The following is an 8,165-nucleotide window of genomic DNA, read 5'->3' on the forward strand; positions in this document are numbered from 1 at the left end:
CCATCACCCTTCAATTGAACCGCGTCGGGGGTTCGAACATCGTCTACCAGATACCTTTGACCCAGTGTTGACGTCACACTTCAAAGAAGCCACGTGACAAGCTTCGCGAGTGTCTGGTCGAAAGCTCTAGGTGAGAGAATTTTTTGTGTTGGACCAAAGTTTTAACTTTAAACATGTAACTACCAACACAGATGAACTTTCATGATATAGGTCAATTGTTCATATTAAAAAATTGCAATTATATGGAGTATTTGAGTCTCTCTTAGTTGAGTCATCAGACGTCTAGACAGTCATTGTTTTCCATGGAGAAGTTTGACAACGTTGAATCTTCACATTTTACTTCTAGTCTTCCATGTAAATGTCAATGTAAGTGCTGTTTGTCTCTTCAAAGACTTTTGGTATCTGAACTGGCTGCTACACTCCTCACACCTGTAGGGCTACTCACCGGTGTGAGTCCGCACGTGTCTCTTTAGATTACTCAACGTACGGAACTGGCTGCTACACTCCTCACATCTGTAGGGCTTCTCACCGGTGTGCGTTCGTGTGTGGGTCTTCAGATCACCCAGCCTACTGAACCGTTTGCTGCACTCCTCACACCTGTAGGGTTTCTCACCAGCGTGCACGTGGGTCCTCATATGTGTTTTCAGATGACTCAGCTGACTGAACTGTTTGTTACACTCCTCACACCTGTAGGGTTTCTCACCAGTGTGAGTTCGAATATGTATCTTCAGATTACTCAGCGTATTAAACTGTTTGTTGCACTCCTCACACCTGTAGGGTTTCTGTCCAGTGTGAGTTCTTATATGTATCTTCAGATTACTCAGCGTAGTAAATTGTTTGTTGCACTCCTCACACATGTAAGGTTTCTCACCAGTGTGAGTCAGTATGTGAGTCTTCAGATGACCCAGCTGACTGAACTGTCTACTACACTCCTCACACCTGTAAGGTTTATCTCCAGTATGAGTTATCATGTGCGTCTGCAAATGACCCAGCTTGGTAAACTGTTTGCTGCACTCCTCATATCTGTAGGGTTTCTCACCAGTGTGAGTTCTAATATGTCTCTTCAGATGACCCAGCTGACTGAACTGTTTGCTGCACTCCTCACACCTGTAGGGTTTCTCACCAGTGTGAGTTCTAATATGTTTCTTCAGATCACCCAGCTGACTGAACTGTCTGCTGCACTCCTCACATCTGTAGGGTTCCTATCCTGTGTGAGTTCTCATATGTATCTTCAGATGGCCCAGGTCACTAAACTGTTTGCTGCATTCCTCACACCTGTAGGGTTTCTCACCAGTATGAGTTCGAATATGTCTCGTCAAAGAATCCAGCGTACTAAATTGTTTGTTGCACTCCTCACACCTGTAGGGTTTCTCACCAGTGTGAGTTCGAATATGTCTCGTCAGAGAAACCAGCGTACTAAATTGTTTGCTGCACTCCTCACACTTGTAGGGTTTCTCACCAGTGTGAGTCCGCATGTGAGTCTTCAGATGAGCAAGCTGACTGAACTGTCTACTACACTCCTCACACCTGTAGGGTTTCTCACCAGCGTGGGTCGTCATATGTGTCTTCAGATGACTCAGCTGACTAAACTGTTTGCTGCACTCCTCACACCTGTAGGGCTTCTCACCGTTGTGCATTCGTATGTGGGTCTTCAGATGACCCAGCCTACTGAACCGTTTGCTGCACTCCTCACACCTGTAGGGTTTCTCACCAGTGTGAGTTCTAATATGTGTCTTCAGATGACCCAGCCGACTGAACTGCCTGCTGCACTCCTCACACCCGTAGGGTTTCTCACCAGCGTGGGTTGTCATATGTGTCTTCAGATGACTCAGCTGACTAAACTGTTTGCTGCACTCCTCACACCTGTAGGGTTTCTCTCCAGTGTGAGTTCTCATATGTATCTTCAGTTTACTTAGCGTAGTAAACTGTTTGTTGCACTCCTTACACCTGTAGGGTCTCTCACCAGTGTGAGTCCGTATGTGAGTCTTCAGATGACCCAGCTGACTGAACTGTCTACTACACTCCTCACACCTGTAAGGTTTATCTCCAGTATGAGTTATCATGTGCGTCTGCAAATGACCCAGCTTGGTAAACTGTTTGCTGCACTCCTCACACCTGTAGGGTTTCTCACCAGTTTGAGTTCTTATATGGCTCTGCAGATGACCCAGCCTACTGAACTGTTTGCTGCACTCCTCGCACCTGTAGGGTTTCTCACCACCATAGTTGTTAGTACGTGAAGAAGCTGGTGTCAGATGAGACGGCGCTCTTGCTGCCATGCCGGCCGATGTCCTGTAGACGTTATGCAGCGACGTGTTAAGCAACATGCTGTTGTTGTTATGTTCTGATTTCTCACTTCTTCTTTACTAGATTCACATGGTACTAGTACTTTTGTCATTATTAGTTAATTTTGTAATTAGTTTTTAAATTTTGTAATAAATAGAAGGTGTACACAAGCTACTTTTATCTTATGATATTTGAAGATACAACGTATTAAAGAAACATTATGTCAACCATTATTTTAAGGGCTTGAAGAACAACTATAATAAACAGAATCGAAGAAAATATAACAACCAACTTTATCCTGGTACTACCATTGTACATTAGATTCATTGGTTTGTTGAAAACTATTAAAAAGTTCAAAGTAAAAAATAAAAAAAAACAACTAGATTTTGTTGCATGATGCAGATATATAAATTCATTGGATAAAATGTGCACAATTATGAGAGTGAAAGCCACTCAGAGCATTTCCCATTATCAGAAAGCCATACAATGAGGATTTAGTAAGATGGAATTACAAATTTACGGAATGGGAATTTAGGGCATTTTTTCTTGTCGACAGAAAGTAGATTGCGATTCCGAGAACCAACTGATGAAATTGGTATGGCCTTCTTAGTGATGAATATATTTTCCCTTCCCTTTCAGAGCTTTCTTGTTGAAAAAAGTGGCAGGCTGTTCAGTCAGTCAGAACCAACAACAATGTGCAGTCTGACTCCGTACATTCATATGCTAAAAGTGACCTCTCGCCTTTTATGATTCAACCAAAGCTTTTGTGCAAACGGTCTGCCAGCCCTAGCCTGGCCCGTAGGAATCTGGTGACAAACATCTGTTGAATTTCTTCTTTTTTCCTCTTAACAGCTAAAGTCGTCATAATTTTGTTAGCTAGTAACTCTTTTCTCCAGAATTAAAGTAGATTGCATCATCCTGACAATCGTTTGCGTGACTAAGGCTAAAGTTGAGAATAGCGATTTTGTACTCTGTATGGGAATGTGCAAACTCATGTAGGTTAAAAATCAGAATTTTTTACCTCTTTGATTTCAACCTCCTTTGTTCAACTGATACGTCTGCCGACGTAAAAATTAGAGTTGAGTTAGAAGCTAGTAGAAGACTATTATTTTGTCCAGTGCACAAGCTAGTGTCAAACTGTGACCAGAATGCAAGAATAGTTCTTTACTTTGATGTATAAAATATACCAAAGCGTTTGAGGAACGTGTCGACAAAGGGGAACAGAGAATTTTTCTCTTCGATACAAGTTATCATATGTTCAATCTGAAAGAGACAAAAAATAAGATATTACCTTACAAATATCAGCGGTAGCAGCTTGTTGAAGGCCTCCTTTCTGTGACCAAGAAGCTATGTGAAGGTCCTTGCTTGCTTTGACGCAGAAAAGTCTGTCGACGCGTCCGCTCACAGCTTCAGCTTGCCTGACAAGTGACGTAAATATCGTGTACGGTCTGAAGGGTCTAATTTCCATATTCTGCTACCAATCAGGGGGTGCCTCTCATACACGCACGGGAATAATATACAGCATGTTGATTCACATTAGCCTCGAAATCAGGCTCCACTGCTGACGTCTTGATATAGTGGTTTAATTGCTGGTTAAGCGCCGTGGTTCTGTTTGAGACAGTAACTGTGTTTTGATGGCCTCCATTTCCAACAACATTGGTTTGATGCAAACTGTGGAGCCTTTGCTAAAGGATGAGATCTCACAACAGATGGCAGACAGCTTGGCAACAAAGACGTGGGGCATTCAATAAAGCAGACAGCGTACAGAGGCCCAGACGGGTTTGTGGAAAAAACAATCCAGTCCGGACAACAACGTGACTCTGTCTAGTGTGATAGAAACTTGGCAAAGACCTTGTAAGTCTGTACATTGACATTATAATCTGCATTCCTAGTATAACCGACCTTAAGCATAGCACACCAGGTTCGCGGGCACTGACCGCAGCGGCAGCTGGCTATATTGCACCTAACGACCTGTTACACCAAACCTTTGGACATCTAACTTCTAGCTTATTTTGTGACGATGCCCCTACTACTGTACTTGGTGGAAGCGAGTTCCACTTAACGATAGTTCTGGAAAAAAAGAATCTGTTATGCCTGGTGTTTTGATATTGTTCACACGATTGTAACGCCACATACGGGCAGTCTGTCAATATAAGCAGTTTTGAATATAATATGATTTCATATGTGTCAGTCAAAAACAAAATACGTTGTATTTTAACCAGATATATTGTATTTCACAATCAATGTGTTTGAGACTTTGTGTTCACGATCACATTGAGTCCCTCCTCTTGTACAAAACACAACAGCACATTTCGTATGTAAGTCATAATTCTTTCGATTTATTGAAGAAACTGGTGCGTATAATAGACAAAATCTAGGCAGGGATACTAGGTCTAAATGCATATCATAAAATGTTAGGACAGCAAGCCAGCTAGCAAGACAGTTTAACGCATTTTAGATTAGTAGCACTATCAGTAACTCAGCATTACTTACTCTTAGAATATCTACCAACGTACAATTCTTAGCTCAATTATTTCTGCTAGTTTAGTTTTAGCACACTTGATCTTAAATATTTTGATATTAGTGGGTTATTTATTTACAGTAAGTAGTCAAAGCAGTAGAAACGGCAATGTCAACTACTGACATCAGAGTGCTGAATTGACAATGAGCCGTTCAATACTTGTCAATTCTCCACACTTAAACACTACAATAATTATTACTAGTGGAGTCTTGTAAGTCTTTACATCAGGACATCAAACTACGGTTGTCGAAGTGACATCGTTTTCAACGCTACTTCCTGGCATTTTACGGTCGGTCTTCCATGTAAGTGTCAATGTCCTAAATTGGCCCGCTCCACCACTGCGAGCCTTCATATTTATGTCTCTTCAAAGAACTTTGATTACTGAACTGTTCGCTGCACTCCTTACATCTGTAGGTTTTCTTCCCAGAGTAAGTTCGCAAGCGGGTCTTCAGATTATTTGCTGTACTGAAATTGTCTGCTGCACTATTCACACTAATATGGTTTCTTTCCTTTGTGAGGCCCGTATGTGTATCTTTAGATATTCCAGCCTGCTGACCTATACTGCTGCACTTCTCACATCTCCCCAGTGTGAGTCCGCATGTGCTTTTATAGATTATCCAGCTGACCGAACTGCCTGCTGCACTCCTCGCACCTGTAGGGTTTCTCATCTGTGTGAGTTCGGGTGTGTGTCTTTAGACTTTCCAACCTGCACTTCTCGCATGCATCTGTAGGGTTTATCCCCAGTGTGAGTCCGGCTGTGATCTTTCAGATGACCCAGCTGACTGAACTGTTTGCCGCACTCCTCACACCTGTAGGGTTTCTCACCAGTGTGAGTCCGCATGTGCATTTTCAGATTACCCAGCTGACTAAACTGGTTGTTGCACTCCTCACACGTGTACGGTTTCTCGCCAGTGTGAGTCCGCATGTGTACCTTCAGAACACTCGACGTTCTAAACTGGCTGTTGCACTCCTCACACCTGTAGGGTTTCTCACCAGTGTGAGTCCGCATGTGTTGCTTTAGATGACCCAGCTCACTGAACTGTCTGCTGCACTCCTCACACCGGTAGGGTTTCTCATCGGTGTGAGTCCGCATGTGTCTCTTCAGATGATCCAGCTGACTGAACTGCTTACTGCACTTCTCGCAACTGTAGTGTTTCTCACCTGTGTGAGTTTGCATGTGTTCTGCAGACAGCCAGCCGACTGAACTGCTTGCTGCACTCCTCACACCTGTAGGATTTCTCACCAGTGTGAGTTCTTATATGCGTCCGCAGATTACTCAGCTGACTGAACTGTTTGTTGCACTCCTTACACCTGTACGGTTTCTCACCAGTGTGAGTTCGCATGTGATCTTTCAGATGACCCAGCCTTCTAAACTGTTTGCTGCACTCCTCACACTTGAACGGTTTCTCACCAGTGTGAGTTCCTATATGATTCCGCAGACCACCCAGCGTAGTAAACTGCCTGCTGCACTCCTCACACTTGTACGGTTTTTCACCAGTGTGAGTCCGTATGTGGGCCTTCAGAGGACCCAGCTCATTGAACTGTTTGCTGCACTCCTCACACCTGTAGGGTTTCTCACCAGTGTGAGTCCGCATGTGGGTCTTCAACGAACCCAGCCTGACTGAACTGCCTACTGCACTCCTCACACTTGTAGGGTTTCTCACCTGTGTGAGTCCGCATGTGTATTTTGAGGTGAGACAGCCTGACCGAACTGCCTGCTGCACTCCTCACACCTGTAGGGTTTCTCACCTTTACGCTTGTGAGAAGCAGGTGTCAGGTGAGGTGCTCTTGCTGCCATGCTAATGATATTTGTGCCCTGTAGAAATAATGAAAATGGTTTAATAAAGATGAAACCTTACAATTGAAACGATTTGGAGACGCAAAGTGCTTTCATGTGTTTTGTAAGAACCAGTTATCAATCACTAAGCGGGGTTTTCCACAAGAATTGAAATAAGCTGCAAGTTCCACGCTTATCTAATTTATTATTTTAATTATGCAAATGACCTCTACATAAACATAATAAATGCACCGTGATGTTAACTTTTGATTAACTTGCACATGTTCCAAGTATGAAATTCCTATCATTTACCAATAAGGAATCATAGAATTTTGAGATCAATTATGCAAATTAGGTCCGTATTTGCATAATTGGCATTTCGTCATATTCCTCCTGCCATAGATTATAAACATTACATGTATCAAAGTCCCATGATGTAAAACACTGGAATTACACACTTTCCACATTAATTATGCGAATGAAGTCCTCATTTGCATAGTTTGCATTTAATTATGTACAACTCTCTTTCAGCTACCTACACACCAAAAATGATGAAAATACATTGTTCCTATCTGGACTTGTTGGCTTTTAAAGATTTCGCCAAAAAGTGCCCTGCAGTTCCAGAACAAGCTGCTAGGGGGACCAAACCCACACCACTTATTCCTGACAGGAAAAGCTATCTGTCACCAAAAAGTCAAGACCATAGCATGTTCAGGACAAAAGATACAAAAACCGGAATTTCTGCTGCAGTACCAAGGTCATCCACCAGGAGGCCCATATTTGACCTTGACCTTTGTCTTCCTAAAGACTTACCAGCATACCAAATATCATCACAATCCATAAAGGCGTTTTGAAGTTATGCTGACTACAAATGTGCGGAAACACAAACACACGGACACACACACAGACACACACACACACAGACACTCCAAAAACAATACCTCCATTTTCATGGAGGTAATAACGCGTTAAAAACTTTTCCCCACCGCCGCGGGGCCTGCACAGGAGACAGCTGTACTACGCCAGCTGTCTTATTAAATGTTACGGTTACGTCTGAAATAGCCCCCAAAACAGCTGTACTACGCCAGCTGTCTCCATATTTTTAGGGGCACCGCCCATAAATGCATAAATAGCAAGAATGCTACACACAAAAAAGTAACAAAACAAGCTACGTTTTCCGTCATCGACGTCGCATTTTCCCTCACATATATCAGTGGCCATCAGTATGCCATCGGAAAAGTGTTGATTCATCTTGCAAACTTGACGTTGAAAAATGCAGTTTTGTTACGTACCCGGAAATAGCCAGAATTTAGCCTCTACGAGGCATCGCAGATGGCTGAAAATAGTAGACTGGTAAAGGGATAGTATACCAGAGAAGATCCCAGGAATTAGAAGATCCACGAATTTCGGCCAATTTCACTGTGGGCCAATTTCTACTATACTTCCAGCGATCTACTGTACTTTCAGCGATCCGCGGTGCCTGGTAGAGGCTAGGCCAGAATGCCAAGCTACTTCACTATATATAGATCCTTACATAAAGAGTTACTGTATCAAACCCGCAAGACAAAAGTAAAATGGAGAGTG

General features: G+C 42.9%; 1 protein-coding gene across 1 annotated transcript; it reads right to left on the reverse strand.

The window, feature by feature from the left end:
- Positions 1 to 437: 437 nt before the first annotated feature.
- Positions 438 to 6,645, reverse strand: LOC109482538 (zinc finger protein 845-like). Its single transcript, XM_019785280.1, has 5 exons — positions 6,512 to 6,645; positions 6,116 to 6,425; positions 5,614 to 5,949; positions 1,360 to 2,031; positions 438 to 1,191 (listed from the first exon to the last, which is right to left on the reverse strand). The coding sequence occupies exons 1-5, from the start codon at positions 6,600 to 6,602 to the stop codon at positions 438 to 440; spliced, it is 2,163 nt and encodes a 720-aa protein (XP_019640839.1). The 5' UTR covers positions 6,603 to 6,645.
- Positions 6,646 to 8,165: the final 1,520 nt, after the last annotated feature.

This window comes from Branchiostoma belcheri, unplaced genomic scaffold (genome assembly GCF_001625305.1).
Source record: "Branchiostoma belcheri isolate BF01 breed outbred unplaced genomic scaffold, Haploidv18h27 scaffold6, whole genome shotgun sequence".
NCBI lineage: Eukaryota > Metazoa > Chordata > Leptocardii > Amphioxiformes > Branchiostomatidae > Branchiostoma > Branchiostoma belcheri.

Coding starts and splice junctions, on each gene's coding strand:
- LOC109482538 (XM_019785280.1), bottom strand. CDS start 6,602: ATGGCAGCAAGAGCACCTCACCTGACACCTGCTTCTCACAAGCGTAAA. Junction 5,950..6,115: donor ACTGGTGAGAAACCGTACAG/GTGTAAGGAGTG, acceptor GAAACACTACAG/TTGCGAGAAGTGCAGTAAGC. Junction 1,192..1,359: donor ACTGGTGAGAAACCCTACAG/GTGTGAGGAGTG, acceptor GGAACCCTACAG/ATGTGAGGAGTGCAGCAGAC.